This window comes from Callorhinchus milii, unplaced genomic scaffold, assembly GCF_018977255.1.
Source record: "Callorhinchus milii isolate IMCB2004 unplaced genomic scaffold, IMCB_Cmil_1.0 Scaffold6, whole genome shotgun sequence".
NCBI lineage: Eukaryota > Metazoa > Chordata > Chondrichthyes > Chimaeriformes > Callorhinchidae > Callorhinchus > Callorhinchus milii.
Window position 1 is genome coordinate 25765789 of NW_024704747.1, and position 26875 is coordinate 25792663.

Below are 26875 nucleotides of genomic sequence, written 5' to 3' on the forward strand. Positions count from 1 at the left end.
GTGGTTCCCACAAATATTATATATGAATTCAGACATTTAAAAGATATATCGGACAAATCAATGGAATGGAGGTCACAAGACAATCTGCTGATGACCAGTATGACACGTGACCAAGCTTCTTTGACCTTTTCCTGTCTCACAGGACGTGTTCGAGTCTCAGCTAATTACTTCACAGCTCATTTATAATTTATAACAGAAATTACTTGATAAAGCTAGAATTCTTAACAAAGTCACTTCTCAGTCTAACTGGAGCAGTTACATAAAGTACTGCTGCTTTTGAGGATCCAATGGGTGAACTGAACTACAACTGGTGCCACACTAGCTATTCAATTGCCTGAGGGAAATCATAGAAACAAAGATAGATTACATTTGAACCATATAAATTAAAGCGAAAATTGTTCAATCTAGATAAAATAATTCTTTAGGCTTTAATACAACAGGTTCAGCTTAATAAAATAAGTAAAGCAAATTAAAATTGTGTGTAGTTTATATAAGGATCTAACAGGAAGTCTTCAGAAACTGCTTAAAAAAACACAAATGAACAAGCAAGCTGCTTAAAGCTGACCCTCTGCCTGGCTCATTTCTGGAGGGAGTCACCTTTTGAATGCTAATATAAACTGGGGACTAATCATCTTGTAAACACGAAGATCTTCTTTCAGTACACACTTGTTAAAATCCGAAGAGATCAGATTAACCATTTAGGCTTGTTGCAGCTACCGGTAATCCTCTAATGTATAATGCGAGTTGTTTGCACTTGTGGAGTCACTGTGTTTACCAAATAGTTACAGGCATTAGTAAAAAACAGAGTAAGATCAAAGACACCATTCTGTTTGTCTGCATTATCATTTAATGTACTTTAAGTGGATACAATTTCATCGAACGGCTCATTAAATTTGCATTAAATGGAAAAGTACTGGTTGGCCATTTTAATAATTAGTGTCACCCGCAAAATGTTATATTCCTATCTCTTGCGATACTGTTTACCACACAAAATCTGGCAGGTGGCGGTTTTAGTACTTTCAGTTTGCTCTTTTGAAACTTGCTGCCACACTATAGTGATTTGCTTCCAAAAGAATTCATCTCCTCTCGTCTTGTGAAAGCTTTTTTTGTCCATTGTGTGTTTATTTCGGCGGAGTATCTCTCAAGCTCCTGGAAGTGGGACTGAGTCTACTCTCGTGGTCAAGTTCTTCAAAGTAGTTTTGCTCTACTCTTCGACAAAACTTTACAAGGTTTTCATAATTCTTCACTTTTTCACTTAGTGCGTCATTGGTAAGCTGAGTTGTAAGGATTGTGAACAGATGGCCAAACACCAGTGCATCCAGTTCTGTTGGCCTGCAGCACAAACATTAATGGTTAGCTAACCACTACTTTGGAAGACAATGTCGAGGCCTACAGCAATATTCTGTCACGAAGAACAGGTTAAGGAAAGGTCATTGTAAGTGATATTAAGATAGCAGTTCTGTGTCCCCAATAAGCTGTTGGCATTTCCTAACTAAATTAAGCCAATCTCTGTAGGTTTCACAGACGCACACCATCTTAATTTTTATTACTGTAATTTATTATACTTCTGCCTTGTGAAAAAACCTTCTGTCATTAATAGATTAATTACATTTTCCCAAATGAACATAAATTAAATACACTAAAATAGCACTTAAAAATGTAATGTAGAATACAAAGTCTTGTGACCATTGATAGTCGCTCTTCATCCCTCAGTGAAACAAAATTGAGCAGGGAATGTGTGCTCCCTGCCTCCCCTGAAGCTACTGTGCATAACAAAACCTTCCTTAAAATAGAATGGCGCACTTCAAATGGTAAAACACATCGCTTCTGGGCGTTTCTTCTGCCAAGAAGTCCGATACTGTTAATAAAAGAAACTACATGGTGGTAACAGTAGAATTCCTTTGTACTAAAAGACAAGACAAAAGGAAATAAGGGAATTGAGAAAATCAAAGGACAGCGCTGTTGGAAAAGGGCCATCTCTATGTTCTACTGCTGTACCCAAGATCATGACAATGAAACTTACTGTCGGTTGAAGAAATAGGACTGGTTCCCAAGTCTTTGAGAAAGAGCTTGACAGCACTGATCCACATCTTCATAGACCTAGCAGTCAGACAAAAGAAAGGTTATACTAAACATTTATGCATTTAAATCCGACCAAATCCACCTAAAATAATTTAGCTCCTAATTAATTATACCTAAATGTCAGGAATGTACTCCTACGCTTTACACAGACAGCCAATACAAGACAGTCAATACCATGAGAAAGGTCAGAATACCAAGATCTTCAAAATTTAAATCTAAACTAGATAATTCATTTATGAAAAAAATTAGATTGAATGAAAAGTAACTAGATATAAGGGAGCATGAATTCATTGGTGCAATGTGAAACCATTGTAAAATGGCGAAGGTGCTTTTATACATATAATATACAAGAACTCGAATAAGTAATAGCAAATTCTAGGCTTCTTTATTTGTGTTAGTTACTAAATCATTCTTACTTAGAAAGTTATGAATCACATAAGATAATTCTGCAGTGAGCAAGCCATTCATTTTTTTAAATTAGTGAAATATCCTTATTCGTCTCAACGATAATTTTCAGAATTCAATAATGCATTCACAAAGATTCCAGAAATTGTTTCCTCAACAGAAGACTAGGGATTAACAACCAATTACAGAATATTTCAAAAATGGCTCAGAGGAAGTTGATTCTCTCATGTAATTTCAGAGGCCAGGTGATGTCCATAAACAACTAAATCCCTGGATTCTTTTTTTAAGACACCTGGACCCATTATTTAATCACTCACTCTCAAGCACACACTAAAATTTACTTTGAAGATCACTTGTGTTACACAGATTATGTTCCTGATTGAAGCAATAAACTCTGTCAGAAAAGGTGTGCTTTGCAATAAACAACTTCACAGTTGATCAGATGCCATGGCCGCAGGCTATAGTATTGAATCAATCAAAGTGTAGGGGCAGTTTATTACTATACACTTCATAATATTGTATTTTCAAGCTTGAGGGAAGTTAAAATTGATAATTTGCTAAAGCATATTTTTGTTGGCTGCAACAGTCACATGTTCAATAATAATTCTGGCTTTGGGTAAAGGCATCATTTTGTTGACCAGCAACAAATTCTGGCTTTTGATTCCAGGATGTACTGATGAAAAGCATTGTCACGGATGTGTCAGTGAATTGGTCAGACAACTGATCTAGTTTTGTATAGAATAACTCATGCAACCTTTGCCGCTCAATTCCTATGTACAAAAAAGTATTCTTTTGATTCGGTTTCCATCAGTATTTCAACTTCAGATTTTGTAAGTGTGGGAAACTTCTGTGCGGTTAAAAAATAAGCACATCTTAAAATTTATTGAAATTTTGCTTTACTTATAATGCAACATTTTAAAATAGCAAACCGTTTCAATTAGTACTGAAAAATGACAATGACTGACCTGTTCAAGGTTCTTCCCAGCCCATCCAATGGCTTTCATCTTGCGTCTTATTTCCCATTGTTTTTGATAGGCCAGGATATGGTTAAGAGGCCAAGGGTAGGGAGAGCCATATCTAGATCGAGTTATCTTTAAATACCAAAAAGGTTGAACGTTTTAGATTGCAGAGTCCATGAATTGTTAGGTTAGATAAATCCTTTAGTTAGAGTAATGTACCACATAAAAAAGCCCTATTCCTTGTCATTTTTTCTATATTCAAATCTATTTGCAAATGATTGGTAAAGTACAAGCCCAATCGATCCACTCCTGGCCCTCTGTGTGTTAATTATATATAGTAAATATATATACAATATTATATTTGTAAATGCAATGCCTGTCCAGTGGAAATGATGCTGCAAAAAGTTGAGAAGGCGCAGTAACAGTACTCTGTCATTTAAGAGTTGAGGCTTTCAAAGGTCAATGAATGACTAATTCTGCCTTATTCGTCTTTTTGTTTCTGAAAATCACTTTGAGCTAAATTCTACCTGTAGCTCAACAAAGTCAGTGCCTTCAGGAGAAGGAGAGGGAAGAAAAAACAATCTGATAAGGTGTTTAATTACGATGCTGACTTATCCTCCAGCAGAGATTGATAGCCAATACCATCAGTTAAGGAGGCTCTAGATATGATAATCTGATGGTCCGCTGAACTCTTCTCCCCCACCTTCCATTTTTTAGTGTTCTGTGTCCATTGTATCAAAATTCAGCACTACAGTTAAACCTCATCTGTGGGCACCTCAGTAACGAGGGTAACTTGCTCTTCAGGTCTTTTCAGTTTATTTTTTTCCTCCCTTCGAATGGGGTGGGGACCAAAATCCCAAAAGCACTGACGGCATCTCACCAACAAGAGCAAAATAGGCTGGTCTATTGACTGCCATTATAAGGAGAAAACATCTCAATAGTCGAGTTACGTCCATTATATTGAATTGTTTAACAAACAGAAGCAACATAGCAATTACCATAACAGTTTAGGCAGAAATCGGTTTATTTTCATCAAAATTATTTAACAGGTTCTACAATAATGTGCTGTCTGACCATGACAAAACGTATTTGGAAACATTTAGAAAACTGTATAAAGTTTCCTTTTATTAGAATATTTTGTAAAAATAGTGATAGTGGAAATTTTCTAATAAGGGCAGTCAAGAGTGGCCTGGTTTGCTCATGAAGAAATTTGGTATTTTGGTTACCATCTGTTCCTATTAAAAAAAAGGCTGTGGAATTTTTTTTCCTGAATTGCCCTCATTACTGAGGTGCTCAGAGGGTGAGACTCAATTTGAGTCAAAGAAAATATGCAAAACATTGAGGTTTTCAAATTTAACACTATTATTCTAGGTTTATCAATATATTTACAAATAAAAGGCCCATTTTGTTAAACTTTATTAAAGTGCCAAGACATTACACACCTTGGATGAAGTGCTGTCATCACACCACTGTATGTAAAGCTGTACAATAAAACAAATTGACAAACGTTAGTCCAGAAGTAAATATATAAATATTATACCTGTATATCTGTGTAGGTCTACACAGCATAGCCCAATGATAAAGCAGTAGTTGGGGTGGGGGGTCCTTAAAATCCCAACTCACCTTATAATGGTGCACAAGTTCTGGTCAGTCATGCAGAAAGCTGGCTTGCTTCAAACACCACCCAGCTTATCACCCAAGTCATACGTGCACCCTAGTCCCATTCAGTTTTCTACCAAAACCACTTAGAATTCCTTGCACGAGTCATATTTTATAAAGCAAATCATCTCCTAATTAATAATGCCGCTACCACACTTACCGGCTACATTGAAGAGGAGAGACAACTAGATTGATTCTAATGTATAGTATTGAGAATATAGAAACAGTAATGGTTCTTAGTCAGACATACCTCAGCTGTCAAAAGCATATTATTCACCAGTTCCATGTAGGCTTTCATCTCAGCTTTTTGAACTTCATCCAGCCCCTCACTAAGTGAATGGCCCTAGAGAGGAAGGTTTACAGACATACACTTTCAGATCTACATTCTTAATGCAGTCAAATGATCATCAAGAATAATGTATAATGAAAATTCAGTTGATTATTTACCATCCAAATAAAGTCATTAGTATGAATCAGTAATTTGAACTTGGTCTTTTGGTTTAATCTTGTATCAGGCAGTGCATTTAATCACTAGACCATTGGGGGAGCTGTCAAACAGCCCTAATTCAACAGTTTTTAAATGCAGTGTAGGTTTTAGAGGGGGAGGCAGCACATCACGTTTCTTAATCAAACACAATTATCCTTTAAATGAAAGTTTTAAGACAAAAAAGTAGAAAGCATTTTATAAGCCTAGAATAGTGCATACCTACTTTCTACACTGTAATCATAAACCTAATGCCCTATTAAGCAAAAGATGAAAGATGACAGTAAATGTACATTTTTAGATTGCTTATTCAACAGAACAGGACACAAAGTGACAGATGAAATGGCATTTGCAATGCCAAAGTATGCTAACAGCCATCATTTTTCTTACCTTTGCTTTTGCAAACTGGACTATGGGACCAAGTTCTGAAACAACGTGATTTCCCACATGTATAAAGGGAGGCTTGCCTGAATGTAAAAGAAGATCATTTAGGTTATTATAACATTTTTACACTAAAATAGAAGCATCTCTGACAAAAGAATCTGTAGAAACACTCCACAAAATAAACAAGGGCTTTTATAGGGACTATGTATAATAATAATACCAGTACAAAAATAGATCTGCTCCATCTCCACTAAGCAATGAACATATTAGATATGAATATAATTTTGTTAACAAAAATACATGGGAAACTGTGCAAAATGTGTTTTTAGAGTTGGAACTGCAATGTCATTGAAAGTCAACTTGTGTGTCAACTGAGTCTATAGTGATTAGTTCCCCTGCCAACTAATTAACAGTAAAAGTCTCGCCCTTAGAAAATTGTGAAGCGTACACATACTCAATCCAGTTGCACATAAACTTTTTTTTCTTCAAGTTTTCTTCAAGTTGTTGTTCTTTTCTTAAAGCTGCACACTAAATTGCTTTTGTCTTTCTATCTGTGCTATATCTACATGTAGTCCAACCCAAGTCAGTGTCTACAGGAAAGGAAAAACATCCGGTGTGATGTTTAATGCTGAGCTGACTTTTTGCAAACAGATTGATGGTCAATAATTCCAGTTAGGAAAGCAAAATATTTGATCATCTGAGTGGAATTCTGACCTCTCCCCCACCCCCATTTTCTCTTGGTTTATGTCCCCTGTGTCAGCATTCAGCAACTACAGTTAAACATAACCTTGTGAATATCTTGGTAATTAGGGTAATTTACTATTCTGGCCATTTTTTCCCACAGTCTATTTCTTTTCCCTCCATTTAAAATCCAACTCAATGATGGCACTTCAGCAAGAAAAAACAGAGGTTAGTCTATCGATTGCTCTTAATCATGAGTTTCCACTCTAGATCATTCTAGATTTCTCCCAAAATCTTTTTGACTCCATTTTCCTCAATATTTCTCACGTACTTTCGTAAGCATCGTGTTATCTTGTTTGCTTCAATATGATATGTTATATTTCTATGCTGCTTGGTGTAACCTTGCCTATTATCTTGTTTGGTCTCTGTTCCTCAGCTGAAACGTATACACATGCTATTAAACCTACAATTACTGTACTATTAATGGTATGGTTAATAAACTTACGTTATTCTCTATTTAGTGCATTAGGGTTTTTCTGATAAAATTCTAAGCAACACCAAACACAAGACTTTTTGCCCTATATTTACCAGGGGGTGGGGGATAAGCAATCTTGATCAGCATCTCCCAAAAACGCCTTGATTTCAGAAGTCAATATTGCAAAGCATCAATAGGCTATCCTAGTCTAAGGCCATTTACAAAAGTTATAGTTATGTTAATCATTGAATCAATTTGTACATTTTCATCCAAAGCAAATGATACCTCCAACTGATTTTTCTACACTCACAATACCTCACACTGCATTCAAATAATTGTGATCTGAACTCTTACCTCTACCAATGCTATTCAGAAATCAGTAAGCAGTAAGCTCGTAAAGAACTGTATGAGAAAAGCTCAATTGTCCCATCAAACACAGAACGTACACTCGCATCGACTTCACCCACCAGCTCTCTCCTGAAGGAAAGTTAGACACAAATTCTCTATTTCCCTAGACAATAAAGAATAATTCAGAATATTCATTCATCCTCACATTGCTACCATTCAGCTACAGCTTGCTTAGCATTTTATTTTCTCTCTGGAATGATCAAAGCAGTAAAATTAAGGAAAAACAATAAGGATTGTGTGTGTGTGTGTGTGTGTGTGTGGAGGGGGAGGGTGGTTGGGGAGAAGTAATAATAAAACTTAAACGCTACAATTTTTTATGTAAACATACATAATTTGTATTTTGTTTCATATTTTGGTAAGAAAGCACCAGAAAAAAATGTTTGGCCAATATGCATGAAACCTGCTGTTAAGGCCAGTTCACATACAGTTCAGAGTAACAGCAGGCTCCGTCATGGTTCCTTTGAATGGATTCAGTCTTCATTGCCTTCACAGGCAGCCTTAGGGTAATAGATGAGGTGAAACGTATGAACAAAAGCCTCATCTGCATCCATATGATAAAATGTATCACAAAAGAATTGCAGGTCTCTTTGAACATAGAGGTCTCTGAGCTTTTATTCACATGTGTTCAGGCACAAAGGGAATCCTTTAAGACCAAGAGAATCACATGCATACTGCTAACATCCAAAAGTCAATCCTGAGAGTTTGCCTCTTATCCATCTTCCAATTCACTCTCAAAGTAGAAATAATGTATAACCATCCCAGCAACCTCTGCAGCAAAGCACCCTTCTATTAAATTTCTCATGTCATAAAAACTAAGTGCTAGGTAAGTGCACAGCTGCTCATTCTTATTTGCTTGACTAACTGTACACAGCTGGAATAATCAGTACGTAATAGCTCTTTCAGATATAAGGTCATAATATCCTCTGTGGCATATTGCTAACTCGCGCATTTTGGCATGGAAATTCTCAAATAACTGCAAGTTTACAGTCATTTACAATACAGATAAACAAGGTTGGAAAAGGAGAATGAATATAGCATCACAAAAGCATGTGGCAAGAATAGCTTGTGACCAGAGGTAGGTCAAATTATGGTGCTGTTTATTGGCTACAGGCTAAGATATGTTGCCATGGCATCACACAAAACAGCCCCTCCAGGAATTTGATTCAGCTCCAGACTTACCAGATGGGGACATGTACTCCGCATTTGCCCGGTGAACCACCTGGACTGACAGATTGCATATCCGCAGAAATGCCTGGAATGCAACAACATTGCAATGAAAGTAAAGTAATATTTTAGAAACGCGCAATCATAATTCAAGACAGATCATACCGTTAGAAAGAAAAAGAAAATAGTTAATCCGCCTTTGGCTGTCAGGTGGGGCTGATCCAAATCAAAAGCAATCGGAGGAAAAAAATAGGTTTGCCTCCCATCACCCCTATCCAGTGCATAATTACAACAGATCAGAAAAATATTTAGGTTCGGAGGGTTGCGTTTCTTCATTTACTGATTTCATCACGTAAATTTCAAATATACAAACCATCAATAGATAAACACACTCTGTACAATACCTTTTTGTGAAATAAACTCTTAATTTGCTGAATATAATGGATTTACCATAAAAGCAATCCTTTCAAATGTTGGGGCGTGGGGTGGGAGACTTAATGGATGATACGATTAATCCGTTTTTCTCTTAAATTTATTCATGCCAGATAATAAGGCATTTGTTTCTTTGGCATTTCTTGACGGCTGGTAAAGAATATTTTGATCAATACAAGGAGCAATCTTTGCAGGTCCTAATTCATACTATACCAATTACAAACTACTTCAAGCTGGAAGGGAAAAATCTGACTGCGAAGTAATAGAAAAGAATAGAAACCTTCAGATTTGACGTGCAGCAAATTCATCATTATTTTGTTTGGCAAGCACACTGTGTGTGGCTCCCCAAAGGCTCACGCGAGCACAATGTTAGAGACAAACAATTTGCTGGCACTTTGCCTCAGTGTGCAATGCTGCCAACCTCCAACCAGGTCTCAGTTTTCCACCAACAATTCTATGTACTATATGAAAGTAAATTGAATTCAAGGTACTGTAAACTAGCCTGAGGTGAATTGTAAAATTGTGTCACCGGGTTGCTTGCTGCTGCTATGAGGAGCACTGGCTGTGCGGTGGTGTGTTTGTGCCGCCAGCCAGCCAGCTGACTGAATCGGCCACAGTACTACACTGAGGACACGGTCCTCTTCTAAACAGCTGCCATGGAATTCTCAGGATATTTATAATATTAAGATAAATGTATTGTCATTTCAGTGTCTCTAAAGACCAAGGAAGTCATGTTTTTGCTTCTATTTCTACTGTGCTAGAAGCTCTTCCTTTCCATCTCTTTTGCATGGGCAATTGTTCAATTTCCAATAAGTAAAAAAAGAAAATGACACACATTAATGGAGGATACCTCATGTTTTAGTATAGATATTGCAGGCCCCCTGCTTATTTTCTATTTATTTGAAATACCCAACGACTATGTCTGAGAGGAAAAAAATCCCAGAGTTTATGAGGCATTAAAATGAGTCCCATGCTTTGAATAAAACAGCAAGGCTGTGTGCCAAGACACTTACTGATTCATAGAAATCATTGTGGAGTAAGCTGAAGGATTCCTGTGCTTATTCCTGCTTAAAAGTGTTAATAAAAAGGTCTCCAAGAAAATTAATCTGTAATATTGCTGCTTTTGCAGTAATCATGTAATGTAGTTAGGTGTTAAATGATGTGCTTGAGTTCAGGATTGTGTGGCGAAATTTAATTAGCAATAATAAAATCTACACAACGCCACCTCTTGATTTAGCAATAGAAATACAGTTTATGTTTCACCTGGTCTGAAATGTTCCCATCTATACGAGTATGTATTTATGTTTTACGCAGCTTGACTGCTTGTAGGAAACACTGAATGGCACACTTCATCATTTAAAAATCCAATGCAGACTTGCAAATCTTTGTCCTTCACCTTTATCTCTACCTATCCTGCTGGGAGTATTTGATTTGGGCATAAGGTGGAACACAATCCATTCCTCACCATAGGCACGTTGAACACAAAATATTTGAAATTTAAAATAATTTCCCTCTTCCCATTTTTTTCTTGGATTTTTTTGCTCTCTTCTTTACAGATCTTGAGATACCAGCATCCGTTTCCTGGTTGAGAAGAAGGGCAACATCCCTTCTGCCAGTTCTCAGGTAATGCAATATTTTGGCAGCCTGTGACGCCAATCCAGGAAAACCTTCCATTCTTCTCTATGGGGAAACAATTTAGCTGCACTTGCTTGGCTTTTTCTGATGGTATAACCAAGATTAAGTACTGAGGTAGGGAACCATAAATGTGAAAACTGCATCCTATGACTCTGTAACACTCCATTACACTGTTGCACATTTCTGTCTCAACTTACACCCAATTTAATATACATGATTAAAAACGCTAAAAGAGCTTTACATTTTAGAAAACTATTCTTGTATGAGGAGGCATTACTGCTTTTTTTTAATCCATTTGACTTGGGAACGTTACCAAACACTTTCTCTGAGAGAACCATAAGTCAATATTTTAGTATAACTGTCTTGCAATGTTATTGCTGTCACCATTTAGAGCCCTCTTGGTACAATATCAAGGTCCCATGTGAGGCAGACACTGAATTTCTAGAACTCTAAGGGCACGTATCCTTTTCAACTATAACCCAATGATATTGACGCCATTCTCCAGAACTAAAGTTAAACAACACAAGTGTAAAGCAGCATCAGCAAATAATGGAATTCTTGCTGACAGAAAATAATCCTATTAAAGATTTAACATCAGCAAAGCATAACTGCAATAGTTAAAGTGCTATGAACTACATATAGAAAATAAATTGAATGTTTATTTTACTGTAAAATTAACAGTTCTTATATATTCATTGTAAGTTATTTAACTTTTTATCTATCTAAATACTCAAGAATTATTGTTTATCTACAATTATCGTCAAGTGTATCTCATTGATAAGCTCAATGAGAAGCACAACATTTTTAAAAATTAAATTATATGCTTGCATATTCCAATGGGAATTTTCTAGTTCTAATTTTCTACGCGAATGTAAAACATAAATACATACTCATATAGATGGGAACATTTCAGACCAGGTGAAACATTAACTGTATTTCTATTGCTAAATCAAGAGGTGGCGTTGTGTAGATTTTATTATTGCTAATTAAATTATCTTGATAAGAAAACATTCCAAAGAATATCCAGCAGGAGTTCATCTCTGGAGCCTGCAATTTAGAGTTAGCAGAGTACAGATTTCAATAATATCCTGGCTATAAAAGAAGAATATTTATGTTCTCAAAGAAATCAGAGTGCATTAGAAATACTGCATTATAACGGATTATTTCCTAAACTGTGTCCATGATATGGTGGAATGCAACTTCCTTTTCGGTACAAGTATTGACATTTCACAATGAGTTTATTTCTTCCAAGTTTAATTTAGGCACAAATGCAAAGGTTAATCTCAATTGTATTTGGAACAGTTTCTAAAATACTGTATTTTCTTTTGCAGTTGTAAATTATTATAACTATAAATACATACTGCTGGACCCTGAAGCTGCTTTCACATTTTTACACTTATGGAGTCTGTAATTCAACCTATGAGTCTGGTTACAAATGAAAACTGCACTGCATCATTCCTCATCCCTGAGTCAGAACAAATTCCTAATCCAGTTAGGCTAATGGCTCTACTTGTAGTTTAACACAAATTAAGAACCTAATTATATTAAGTACTAGTTTAAACACTGAACAAATTTCCTTAATCGTCCGAATGTAATTTACCATCCAGCCGTAATCATTTTCAAAATCAATCCATTTCACATGCAGCTATGGACTGTACAAATGGCATTAAGCAGTGTTATTGTTGTTCATTCAGCATTAGCACAAGTGAGGTCCAGAAATGATAGATGAATGCATTGTACAGTCACTTGTAATTTTAAAATCAACTCACTATTTGTTTTATATCACTGGCGATTACGTATGTCTACTGTTAAGCTAAACCATTCCTCACATCAGTCAATGCAGATTTTTCAACAACACAATTTAATTTCCACCTGTAACTTAATATTGGAGAAAATTATGCAATGGACTATATATGCATTTTCACTTCTGAGCTCTCAATAAGAAAACTGCAGTGTACACAGTACTAAAGTTTCAATTATTTTTCTTGTATATGGGTGGTGTAACCTCTGGTATAATTTGTTTTGGAGGAGGTTCTATTGAATATTAATATATTTAATTCTGCTATTTGTAGGAAAAACTTTTACTCTAGAACACACCATTACTTGAGCGAAAAGTATATCAAATATATTAAACAAATTTAAGCAGCAGTGAACCTTTCAGGAACGACATAAAAAGCACTACATTATTTCTAGGAGAAGTGTGAAAAGCACAGGCCATATTTATATATTAAAAGCAATCTATAGAAAATTGCAAAAAGGTATTAGAATTGCAACTGCAAATTGTTTGAAAATGACTATATGTTGCAAAACGTTGCAGTTGTATTGACTTCAAAAAAGGACATAAAGCAACAATTATTCAGAATTCACAGTAACCATGTGAACTTAATCCATTCAAAACGTATTAGGCGCAATTTAGAATATTTAATAAGTAGTTTGTAAAGCCGTTTTAAAAAATCGAATTATTTTACATTTAAACGTAAATCCTCCTACATATATATGAATAGGAAATTATTCTCTTAAGAGAAGATTCATGCTGAAAGCCACATGACGTTTGCAAAATAGGGATTTATACCATGTTTAGCTTACGTATTTGCCAATGGCAAAGTGTTGTTGTTGGCACAATTGTAAACTAACCAAAGATTTTGCCCATTAGCTAATTGCTCTGGGATTTCCACGACTAGGTGGGATGCATGGAAATCTCAGCTTGATTTGGATATTCTTAAGCATAGTGATGGGTTTCTGAATATGTCAGACACTCGGCTAATCAAAAACAAAAGGGACTGGCCCGTAGGAGTGTGGTGGTCTTAAACATGCAGTGATTTCACCATTCCAGTGCGTGTGTGTGTGTATATGTGTGTGTGAATGCACAAGTGCCATCGTTTTACCCACGTCATTTCTGTGCATTACCTTATACATGTAAGCAATGGAAATCGTGCATGGATTTGGCACATGGCTAAGTTAAAAGTAGCAGCAGCAGTATGGTACCGTTTGGCAGACTCTTCCAGCTACCGGAGTCAAAAGCCAAATGTGGCATTTATTAGTTTGAAAAGATCCCTTGAGAAAAACCATCATGAACTAGAATTCAATTACTTTTTAGTATTTTTTGCCAGCATATTAAGACCATAAAATCCATCTACTGCCCTGTACCCCAATTTTATTCCATTTGTCTCATTCACTTTAACAAACTACTTTTCTTCCTTTCAGATAACAACCAGATGTGCCAAAAACTTAGGGATGAAACCCAATTGTCTGCTCATTTGCCCTCTTCACTTTGTTCAGAATTCATCGTTTTTAAACAATTCCTTCCAGAAGCATGTATGCCAGGTTTTTACCCCTATGGCCTCGACACACCTGATTTAGAGACAATAAAAGCAGTAATGCTTTCCAACTGATCATGATACAGACACCTACTGAAAGAATTAAAGGACAGCATTGCGCCCACTTCAACACACAGCCAAGACCTTGTGTCAAGATGCAAACGAATAATAACCAATTGGCCCCCAAAAATCACTACACAGGTACACCAGGAAAAATGGCAAAACCCTTCAGAAGAAGTGGAGGGGAGAAAACTAGGTTAAAATTAATACACCCTCCAAAGACCTCGAAGTTGGGTAAATATTGGCTTTAAATAACTTTTTCTGAATATAAAAACAATACTGAGTTAGACTACATACTGATAGACATTGAATACTGAGAAAATGGTTCAGGTCAAATACATATGAAATTTGTTTTAAAAAATGTAGTGTTTTAAATTTATAGGATGAAACTATAAAATTCAATATGAAGGAAAATAAACTACTTTCAATTAAACTTCATCAAGAAAAACAGCACTATATCAATAAGAAACCCTAAGAAGGGTACGCTGAGCTACAGTTACATTTAACTAAGCTTTTTCAAAGTGAAAGTTGCCCAGAAAAATCCAATAATTTTAACCATTTGAATTCACAAATCCATAATGCTTCTCAAAGAATATAACAATTTTACTGTTAGATAGATTTATAAATAAGTTTGTCAGTGAAATCTCACAGCAGTCCATTAACAGAGCATTTTTCTTTTTTTTTATGCCTGAACCACACTTTCTGCAAAACTATGTAATAGAAGTTATAAAATGATATATTATAAATCAATTTACATACGACAGTAAATGAAACCAAAGATGAAGTTCTGAAATTGAGTCTTCCATGGAGTACAGCATTCACCTTTGAGCTCATATTTCTGTATAAATAATCTTTGGGTCACCGTTAACTGGCTTCTATTAATTTCCTGACATTTTTTTCTCTACCAATTGAACCAGATTTCCAACCTAAACAAACTTCAATGAGTTTCAAATAAATTATCAAAGTAGGTATTATTCCAACAACTGTTTAGTTTCCTTTCAAGCTGATAAAACATTTTGTGTCAAATCTTGTTAGTTGACCTTTAGCACTGAGAATACAAGACTGTGTTGGTATTCCTACCTGAACAGCAAGACATGAAGCATTGTCTGACAGCAAGATCTGTTCCCCTGCATAATGAGAGGACAAAAGTCATTTAGAAGGCAATTTTATCACCTGAATCGGACCATTAGTACACCACAATCATTTTGCATTGTTTACTTAAAAGTGAGAAATGTCTCAAATATTGTTCTTAAAAAAGCTGTTTGAAGTTAATATTATAAAACATTTCAGTCTGTCAGAAGAAAGAAAGATGACAAGTTCACTGCAATAAAAATTCCTTGGTTTGGAGGACTGGGGCAGCAACCCATTAGTCTTCATTACTTTGCAGTCTTCTGACAACTGGAGCAGGCTGCTGTGCCCCAAATGGGGGCCTTAACATGAGCTGATGATATATGAAGAGCTGCTAAAGGAAACCTGAACTGTCTCTGCCAATGTGCAGCATTTTAACAGGTCTTTTTTAATGAGACAAAGTTCACCATAATATTTAAAAATCTGCTGCATCTACAAATCATATCTTAATTGTTGGTAAATCTGTCAATAAGATCTGCAGCCACATAACTACTTACAGGAGCCGATAGATATAATGGCTCAATAATAAACCATGAAGGTTAGACTTCATGAATGGCTGGTTTATGTTGACAGACAGATGTTGGTTAAAACCTCTTAATAGAGAGGCATAATAGCACCAAATACTGAAAAATCCTGCCACATGCCCTGAATCTCCTCTTGCTGAACAATGTAGCTCACTGCATAGAGAGTTTGTTTTCTTCATTTGGAAAAACATGGTAATTATTTAACTGTGCTTGTGAACAATTACGGTATTTAATCTAAAAATGAATGCCTACCCTTCAGTGGTTGATACAGCATTGCATTTTCTGGCCAAGGTTCTGCAGCTGTGAAAACAAAGGCACACACTAAATAAATACTGTAAAGGAAATGTAAAGCACAGAGACTCAATTGTGAATTAAAAGTGATATAAAAACAACAGCTTCTATCCGTTTCATGCAGTAGAATGCCACAAGCTGCATCTATTTCCCTCCGAACACCGGGAATCCTAATTTTGCACTGAAGGATTACCATCATATTGGCTGTCTACAGTTACCAAAAAGGTCATCTGATATGGCTGAAATAAAAGCAAAAAGGATCTCCTGAACATAAAGTGAGGCTAAGTAATAATAATGGTAATGAATCATTTTTTGAATAGAACCTTCTAATCTTATCTGATGTTCTCTCACAATTACCTTAACTGCCCGCTTGCCTTAACACCCAAAAAGTTATACTGTACCACTTAAGTATTAAAAGCAGTTAATTGGACACTCCTACAATTTTTTTTATAATTCACCCGGTTTATATTACAGCTGGAATCTTCTAGGAATGAGAATTTAAAGAGGGAAATTAGTCAAGTCTCATTTTTAAGAAAGAGTGAATTTGAGTTTCTTTTATTTCATGTTTTACACAAATTTAAGTCCTTTTGCAATTTCAGGATTTACTCATGTACTGATAGGAATATATATCATTGGTTAATCACATTTTCTAAAGAAAAGTTTAGATGCAGTCATTTGTCTACTGAGGCCAACTGACTCAGCTTAACATACAAAAGTACATTTTAATTGCTAAATGGAATGAAAATCTGATATCTGTATTCTGTGAAAGATTAGTGTGTTGCTGAATATTTTCCAGGTTTGCGGTAATGTTGGCATTAAGTTTAAGACAGATGTAGTACTAATTGGCCTGGGTCAATTTTTTGACCACCCTCAACTACACCAGTTGTCAAACACATTTTCCAGTCTCTTTTCTGCCATCTTCTCAACCCAAGACTGTCATATACTGTAACTGTATTGGAGTTGATGGTTTTCAAAATACTAATCCACTTGAATACTAATTCAGTGGACTGTTCTACCCAAGAAGGCTGTCTAGGAGGCTTAAACTAGAAACAAACACCAACTTGAACAGAGGCATTAAAGGGCATGGTGAAAGGGCAGGCATTGGGATTAAAAGATCTGGCAATATCTAATAAACTGAATGGCCGTCTCCTGTTCCTCTGCTGCTATTGCCAAAATTCTAAGATGCAATTTCAGAAAAGCAATTTTTCAGATTCCATAAAACCAAATTATTCATAAGGTATTAACATTCAGATGCAGGATATGAAAATAAAGCAAAACTCATTTCCAAAAGGTTATCTGCCAACTTTTTTTTCCTGAAGAGTACTGCACTAACAGTTTAATATTAATAATACCTGTATTTGATAGAACACATTATTATATTGAAAAGTCTCAAAGCATTTTACACAATGAGTTACTTTGACCTTACTGACTGCTATTATGTAGGCTAAAGATATCCTGTGCCAGCAATATTGCACAAACAGCAATGAGATGAATGACCAATTAATCTGCTTTGGTAAATTTGGGATGATGGGCCATTTTTGGCCAGGGGACACTCAGAGAACTCCCTGTTCAGTGAATGACCTAAAGATTGTATAGGGCATTCATCAGTGTCCTATAGGATCTTTATTCCAGCAGACACCAATCCCTCAGTACTGCACTGGCGTGGCTGGCTATCTTATAAGTATTCACTATATTGTAAAGAAATAATTAATATATAGATAACCAGCAATGATATTACACAAATTGATAAGACAAAAATTATTTGCTTCAATCCGTATGGGTGGATGAAACAAATGGGTCACAAGTTTGCAGGTGCATGTTTGGCAAGGCCATGATTTACATCCAAATTATTTTAATAAAAACAGGGATGAAATTCTTTAATATGAAACAAAAGTATAAATAAAATGATGCAGTCAATCAATTTGACAATGACAAATTAGTTGAGTGAATTACTTCCTGCAATCTCGAGATTATTGTTTTACTGCTGAATTTTAAGTCTACACAACCAAGACTACTTCCAAAGCACTTTGCTATATTTCAATTATAATACTGCAATTTCCTGCCCTAAATGTAGCAAAGCAATGCTCAGCTTTGCACTGTGCTTTATCCACAGATAATAATAATAATAATCACTGCATTTTGATATAGCGCCTTATCACATCCTTGAGATGACTCAAAGCGTTTCAAAGGATATACTGTTAAGTGGATTGACTGTGTATTTTATAAGTGAAATGGAGCAGCCAGTTGCACAAAGCAATGTCCTACAAACAGCCATGGAGGGAGTTACCAATTTTTTTTATTTGGGTATTGTTGACCAGGACACTGGAAGAAACTCCCTTCTTTTTCAAATAGTGCTATGGGATCTTTATCGTCCACCTGAACAGGCAGATGGGACCTCGGTTTCAAGTCTTATCCAAAGGATGACATCTCCAACAATGCAACATACTCTCAGCACAGCATTGGAGTGTGAGCTTAGGCGATGTGATTCCAAGTCCCGACATGGGGCTTGAACTCACAACCTTCTGACTCAGAGGAGAAAATGTTACTATTGAACACACATAATAAAATTGGTTGGAATAGCTTGAACTCATCATTATTTCTAATATGGTTTCTTGAGTCTGAGAAATACACCTGCATTTTTCTGGTCAATGCAACACGTTTGACATATTTATTCAAAACAATGAACCTTCGAGCTAACAGACAAAATTATCACATAACTCTACCGATATTATCAAGATAAGAACTGATGATCGGTCTGTGGTTTCCCCTTTATGAGAATGGTAAACCACAATAAAGGAGACAATGTGTAGCTAAGGGAGACAACGTTTCCAGGAGAAGTTATTAAAATAAAAGATATTATGCAATTTTGCAATAATCAATATACAAGCTGCAATTCACCAATTGCATTATTACCAGAAAATAATCTTCCATTACATATTCTTTCAATGGCACTGGAAAATGCAACAATAAAAATGCATACAAAATGAAAAAAATCACTTTATTACAAAGTCTGGATTAGCTCTTCAGATTTAATCAATGACTCAGATTTGCTACATGTAAATATTAAAATATTATGATAACATTTTAATACTGAATGACACTATTTGCATTCCCTTTCAGTTTCAGTACTAAGTGAAACCATACTTGTTTAATTACAGTAATACCTATAGTTTTTTTGTACACAAGCACTCCAATTACAGGAAAACATAAAAATGTTTAAACAGTTTCAAGCTACACTTAATAGCGAGCACTGTTCAGCTATATTTAAACCTGCCTGACAAGCCTCTTGATGGCCAATAATTAATAGAACAGTAAAAGATCTCAACAGACATTTACAGCTGCATATTTCAGAATAGAATAACAAACTTACAAAGAAAACTTGCGTTTTAAAAAAATATACAAGGCTGTAAAGTCTGTGCTGTAAAGTCTGTCACATCACCAAACACTAAAATTTCATGCTGCTTTAACCACTGCAGCCCATTGCTTCTGTCCATGATTTACGATACAAAATTCTCTTTAAACTTGCACATTGTGTTCTACTAAAATCAAGCCTAGTGTATCCTTGGGCTACGAAATTCTGTGGCATATGGATTTACAGTTGTTTAGCTCACCACATCTACCACGAGAGCATGAAAAGATCTCCCTGAGGTCTTCTGTTCACCAACAGAGGTCTCTGTAACATTCAAGATTTGATTTTGAAATGCACAATTTAGTCTTTTTTCTTTTAGTCACTGTAATGTGTGATGAAGTTTTATTTCTTAAAACTATAATCACAATTTTAAAAATCAAACACCAACACACACACACCATTTGCACACTGGGACAGAGCCAGAGGAGACTGAGATTGTTTAAACACTAAGTGATAATCAAGTATTTTAAATTTGTTTCAAGATACACTGTCACAGCTGAGAATTTGATGGAAGATGCAGTCACACAATTTTGATTTTGAAAATCTGTGATTTCATAGCTGCATTTTGTTTAAGATATGCACTCCTCTTGAAGTTTGCTTTGGCACATGGCAAATTAGGAGAAATGTCCTACCATGCCTATTAGCCTATTGTAAATCACTCAGTAGTTTATGACAATTTCTGTGAATGCCTCATATGCAATCAAATTACAGAAGTGAATACTCTCACCAGTCGCTACAATAGAAAGATTTCCACATGCTTTCCACACTACTCAACTAATTCTTTCCCAGGATTTCATCAAGTATTTACAACCCCAGTCTTCCTTCCTTTCTACAATATCAAGTTTTTTTTAAAAAGAGAGACTACTTACCAATTCTTCAATGATCTGTATTTTATGCTAATCTTTATAACTGTGATACAGGACTGGGGACCTATATTTCTTAATTTAAGAAAAACAGAGCGCAGAATTGTGCCACCTACTCGGGAGTTTGTTCAAGTAAGATGCACAGAAAAACAAGGATTTAATCTATAAGCAATGCTTCACTTTAAATGTAACTGTAGTTGTTTAGAAAATACTGTATTTTTTGTCACTTTTTTAATTGAAACTTTATTTTTCAATACCAAATGTTTTTAATATTCTTGCATGTGAAAATATTGCAGAAAATAAGTACATATGAAAACTTTTAAATTCTACACTCCTAGCCTCTGGAACTCCCTCTACCCCTCCATCTCGCCCCCTCTCATTCTGTCTTGAAGTCTCACCTTAAATACTAACTCTTTGACCATACCTATTGTCACCTCCCCCTTCCCCCACACTCAGGATCCAACCACATTTGTAAAGTGCTCGGACATTATCCTAAGTGAAGGGTGCTATATAAATGTAAGTTGTTAATGTTCACTGTATCCCGAATCCACATCTGCACTTCCCTAGGTTCTGGATTGGCTCTTAGATCAGTTTGATGTTCCATCCACTCCTTTCATCATTTCCTATGCATTCATTCATGGATGTTCTACATCAGTAAGATTACCAAAAGTGACCAGCAGGGAAGGAAGGAGGGAGGGAGAAAGGACGACTGAAGGATCTGCATACAAGTAAGGAGTGGTCCGGACTAGTTGGGCTAAATGACTGCTTCATAACCCTACCCTCAGTGGGCAAGCTTTCCGAGAACAGCCAGGAAAGGCCTTTGAATCTCACTGGTGGGTATGTTCTGGGCAGCCCTCATTGTTGGCAGACTCCACTTGCACTTTATTAGGTCGGGGAATTAAGCGTATGGATTGAGCTATTTATATATGTGGAAGACTGCAAATCTGTGCAATGTTGCTTGCACTAAGAGGGAAAGAAAAACTATTCACAGCTCATTTCTGATGTATAAACATGTTGTTTCCACTTTCTGTGAGTTGCTCATGTTAATTAAATGAAAATAAAGTCTTCAACAAAAACAACTATCCATGGTATTGCTCTTTATCAACATGGCACTTCATACACACAGCTTGCTATCATTAATGCTGTGTGACATCACATTTAATATCAATTACAGGTAGTGTTATTGCCCCAAGTAGTCCCATCAATAATTTCAAACAGTTAAAAAAAATCATCCCATTTGTCAACGATACAAGTGATGCGAGTTGAAATGTATTCAAAACATCAGGAAACGAATGGAGCAATGGGTTGCACAGCTTCATTTTTCACCCCTCAGACATAAAAATGCTAGCTTCTAATGAATTCCAGAATAAATCTTATGAGATCAAAATCTCCTATAAGGGCCTACAAAAACCACTGCAGTCAATTCGAAACCATTATACATTTCATATTAACAAAATTAAATACAACATTGACATTTACATTGATTTAAAAGAACTAATGGCACTGTCAGTTATTTTCAATTATTCCAAAATACACCAGCATTACAGGAGAATGACAAACAGTATTCTGTGCATGGATGTATGCTCGCGTGCAAAGCAAGCAGGATTTATAAATGCTTGCTTCCTGCTTGCAACACTAGAAGTTTTTTGACACACTATATTTATGGCATATAGGTTTTGCTCAATTACCTTTAGAAATCAGGGAGATATTTCATGGAGTGTTTGTATTTTTGAGAAGGGATAATTGATGCAGTGAATTAAGAACATGTGACATTGTTAAAATCTCCACATTTGCCCACTATAGTATCTGCATTAGTTGTTGGCAGGCATTTTGGGCATCTGTGTGAGATGAAATAAAGTTTCACTTCATTTGTGAGACCAGCCTATCACTGTGTACCTAAAATCACAATAGACAATTTCCACTATTTTGATGCTGTGAGAATAAATATCTGATGATGACAACAATAATAATATAATAATAATAATCCTTGCATTTGATATAGCGCTTTTCACGTCGGGAGGACGTCCCAAAGCGCTTCACAGAACACACTGTAAAGTGAATTGACTGTCCTCCTTGTGTGTGTGGGACGGGGGGGGGGGGTAAGCAGTGTCTCCTTGGAGATGACCTGGCTCAAGGAGACATAATTCACAGCAGAATCTAAGAATCAAGTGAATCCTCTGTGGTTAGCTCAGCAGACCAGTTTCTGAGCCAGGCAAGTCCACAAACCTCCAGGGCATGGTTGATGACGGATCAGCCAGCTGGCTTGTCAGTAGGACTTGGAGGGACAGACTGGTCGGTCACTGGGGGCAGAGAATCAGCACCTGTTAACCTTCCAAGCCAAAGCCCTAACAAGTAGGGTGGTCCTATCTGTACAAGCAGCGGGAAGCTTGCCAGACAGTGGCAAGCTGCACAGTTTTAGTTGGTTAAACTCCAGCAGTACCCCAAACGCACATGCTGGGGTCCCCAAACCTTGGCTCTTGCCAACCTGTGTCTAAAACACTCCAGAATTAGCTAAGCATGGTGTATCCTGTGAGTGTTGATTCCATTCCAAACAAATTTCTTACTTGTGTAAGTTGTATACATGGAGCTCTTTGGTTTGGATACTCTTAATTAGGGTGATGAATTTCTGCATGTGACAGATTTTTGGCTGACCAAACAAAAATGGATTTTAATTGCATATATTTACATTTTGTTGCAAGGCACAAATTTCCATTTCAATAATTTAAGGTACTGATTTCACTTCTACTCATAACATAATTAAATAATGAAATTTCTGTACATGTTTATAGTGCATCTGTGCTCAACATGATTCTACTGATAAGAGTCCTCACAATTCTCATTCACGGTATTTTATCAGACTTCACATTTTCTAACTGTACATATCTACATATACTGCTGCACTTCCAAACCTAAAAGAGCATGTAAAATAAAAATGCCATTGAATCAGTTTCTACCAGACTATGCAAAATATACCATAACATGCTTCTCAGCACCCTGACACCCATGTGGGGAGAAGGCAGTTCTTCTATCCCCCACCCCACTCCCATGAGAAATCAAGCAACATTCCTCTCTTCCTCTCCACCAATTCAATCTCGGTTTACATCTTTCCAAAGACAACATCCCAGAATCCAGTTCGCTTGAAGCATTTGGTCCCATCCCTAAAACCTTCAATTTTACTGTTGAGCAGATCATTATCCAGTTGTTAAAATAGCTAATAAACACATCTTCAATTGTTTTTATAGAAAATGTGTTCTAATAGTTCCCCAGTCCATTCCCTATAACTACTATTACATGTGTGCTTGTGGAGGGTGGGAGAGGATGGGGCTTGAGGAGACAATATTTCTGATCTCTCAACAACAACAAGATTACATTTGTATAGCACCTTTCACGTCGGGAGGACGTGAAAGGCGCTATACAACTCTAGGCGCTATATAAGCCTCAACTGAGGCTTGCTAATTTAAAACCTACATTCTTTAGTTGTACACACCTGGTTTAAGTAACTACTTGGCTTATATCAACATCATCTATGCTTTGCACAATTTCGAGGAGCTGCATCAATTCTTTCTCGATTAATGAAACACATCTAGCGCCTTGTGGTTCTCCAAGTAGCTAAGGAAGTTCACCTAAAAATACACAATCACTACACGTTCCATTAAACCCTATAAAGTGGAGTCCTGTAGCTCAGTGGTTAGAGCATTCGCTTTGCAAGCGAGAGACCTGAGTTAGTTCAATTCCAGGCAGAGGGCGAAACCTTGGGCAAGTTTCCTTACTCCACACACCTAATAATAATCCCTCCAAAACCAAAAAAAAACAATAATAAATTGGTCATTTTCAATCTACAACTGTTTGTGGGACATTGCTGTGCGCAATTGGCTGCGGCATTCGCCCACAAATATACAGTCAATTCACTTTACAGTGTATTCTGTGAAGCGCTTTGGGACATCCTCCCGACGTGAAAAGCGCTATATCAAATGCAAGGATTATTATTATTATTATAAAGCACTTTGAAACATCCACTTGATGTGAAGTGCACTAAACTAAATGCAAGAATTATTATCGTGATATTAAGTGGTGAAATCACATTTTGAAATCACTCCACAACATTCCAATGTCTTTTGACCACAGGAGTGCTGCCTGAAAGCTATACAAAAAGTTCAAATGAACTGCTTGTGCATGTTATAAGGAGGTGGAACAACTGCTCAAGAGTCAATAAAAACGTATGTCACTGGGAACATTCAGCGGGTCAGGCAGCATCTATGGAGAGAGGAAATGTGAGTTCATGTTTCAGGATGACCGTTCATCAGAACATGAAACATTAACTCACTCTCCTCTCTCCATAGATAGTTTTTATTTCAGATTTCCACCATCTGCAGTGTTTTGCCTTTTTGGCTGCGATGACGGGAGGGCAGAAAACCCCAATCATTTAGTTTTTTTTATTGCTGGAGCCATGTCGACCAGGTCCCAGTGAACAACGGGAGGAACATGAACTTCAGATGGACACCTGTCCATATCAGTCACAGCGTATGCGCACCCCCCCCCCCCCCCCGCTCCCCACCACCATATAGAGTCCCCTGCGTTTCACCCACAAAACGTACAGTCAATTCACTTTACAGTGCATTCTGCGAAGCGCTTTGAGACGTCTCGGAGCAGTGATCAGGCGCTGTGTCAAATGCGAGGATTATCATTAGGAATATCAGTACTGCTGTCGCCCAGGGCCTTGTTGGCCTCTCAGGCAAAGACAGGGCCCCCGTCACAGCCCCAGTGGCCTTTCCTTTCCCTTCCTCTCCTCTCCTCCCCGGGGCCTGAGCTGACTCCGGGCCTGGCCCCCGGGCCGGGCCTGGCCCCCGGGCCGCACGCACAGCGACGAGTCTGCCATTCGTTACCTGCCATTTGGGAGAATAGCACGTCATGCGCTATGGACATGGCCGCTGCTTTTTTTTCACTCTCTCTCTCTCTCTCTCTCCCCCTCTCCCTCCCTCTCTCTGCGGCTCTCCTCGGTGCCGCCGCCGCTCAAGGTTTGTCCGCTCGCGCAGCTAACGGGCACCGAGACGGGGGGGCGGCACTTCCGGAGGTGGGGGTGGGGCCTACGCGTCACTTCCTGTCCGTCCCCACCACCCCTTCCCTCTGGACGGCCCCCAGTGCGCAGGCGCGGGTGCAGTTGGCTGAGCAGTGACACCTCAATGGGGACTCAGTGTCTGTGCCCAACGTGTGGGGATGAACCTGAGTGTAATGCTTAGCTCTGTTGGTGGGGAGGATGGGGGGGGAGGGAGGTAATGATGGTAATAATGAGGGGGTAATAATCTCTCCCAAACTAAATGAATGATTTGGTCACTTCAATCCCGGGGTTGGCCGCAGTTGGCCGCCCGCAAAATAATGCGGTTCAATTCGCGAAGCGCTTCCGGACGCCTCGAAGACGTGATCAGGCGCGGTATCGACGGCAAGATTTGCCGTTGCCGTTGTAAGGAGTCGTGTCGGTGTCACCCGGCCCGCTTCACGGCCCCCGCCCCGCCCCCGCCCCCGCCACCGCCGCGCTCGCCCCGCTACTGGCGGGCGGGTGGGGCTTCTACCATTCCGTCCCCGTCCTCTAGGAACTCCATCCCGCAGTCCCTCCGCCTCGCCCCCCCCCCCCCTCCCTCGCCACCTTCAAGACCTGTCTCAAGACCCTCCTCTTCGACCGTGCTTTCGATCTCCCTGGTTCCCTCCCTCCCCCGCCCTCCCCGACCCCGATCCCCAGCTCGGGTCCGTAACTCTGTCTGTCCAGCGCCTTGGGACGTCCTATACAAATGTCATTTTGTTCTTTTTGTTGTTGTAGTTGCTCCAGAGTTACGCTCTTTTTTTTCTTCACGGTTTCTTTTCAAGGACCGAATGACCAGTACGGTGATTGGCAAACAGTTGTTTCCTTTATTGGACACGCACACACACACAAGGAAATTTTAGGCTCGAAAACAGTAAAGCTTTGCAAAATCGTGATTCTGTTTCAAAAATGCAACCAACCGGCCATTTCAGTCTACATTGGTGAAGTTGAAGCAGCACATTTGCAACTATCAGTTTATGTGACTCCTGCTCACACATAAAAGGAGCAAGATTTTTGGGTGCTTTAAAAAAAGATTTGCTGAGCAAGTTAACCCAATTGTAATTTCTTCTTTTTAAATATAGGTATATATATATAAAAACGTACATGGGAAATACTTTGCCTGTACTGCTTTGTTCCAGTTCTTTTTGACTGAATTTCCTTGGTCAGTTGGATCCTAACCAGAGTTTCATGAGCCCCACCAACATGTAAAAATTCCCATGTTTTGGAATGCACAAACTCTCCTTGGAGCGGTGCATCCCACTTATTTAATTCATGAGAATATTAGGAACAGGCTGGCAAAAGCCAAGGCTTGGGGACTCCACAGTGTGCATTGGAGGCAGGTTAGAGATTAAGCAGTAAAATTGCAAGTTTGCCATTAAAAGTACTGTCAGGCGAGCTTTTCACTGCTTATCCAATGAGGACTACCGGAACCATTAGGCCT

General features: G+C 37.7%; 1 protein-coding gene across 1 annotated transcript; it reads right to left on the minus strand.

Annotated features, from left to right (window-relative positions):
* Nucleotides 1-834: 834 nt before the first annotated feature.
* mtx2 (metaxin 2) lies at nucleotides 835-25293 on the minus strand. The gene is given in 10 exon segments (NM_001292241.1): nucleotides 835-1332; nucleotides 2024-2100; nucleotides 3453-3578; nucleotides 4889-4927; nucleotides 5356-5448; nucleotides 5980-6056; nucleotides 8717-8789; nucleotides 15226-15272; nucleotides 16050-16097; nucleotides 25244-25293. Coding segments are annotated over 10 exon segments (831 nt in total). The 5' UTR covers nucleotides 25284-25293; the 3' UTR covers nucleotides 835-1121.
* Nucleotides 25294-26875: the final 1582 nt, after the last annotated feature.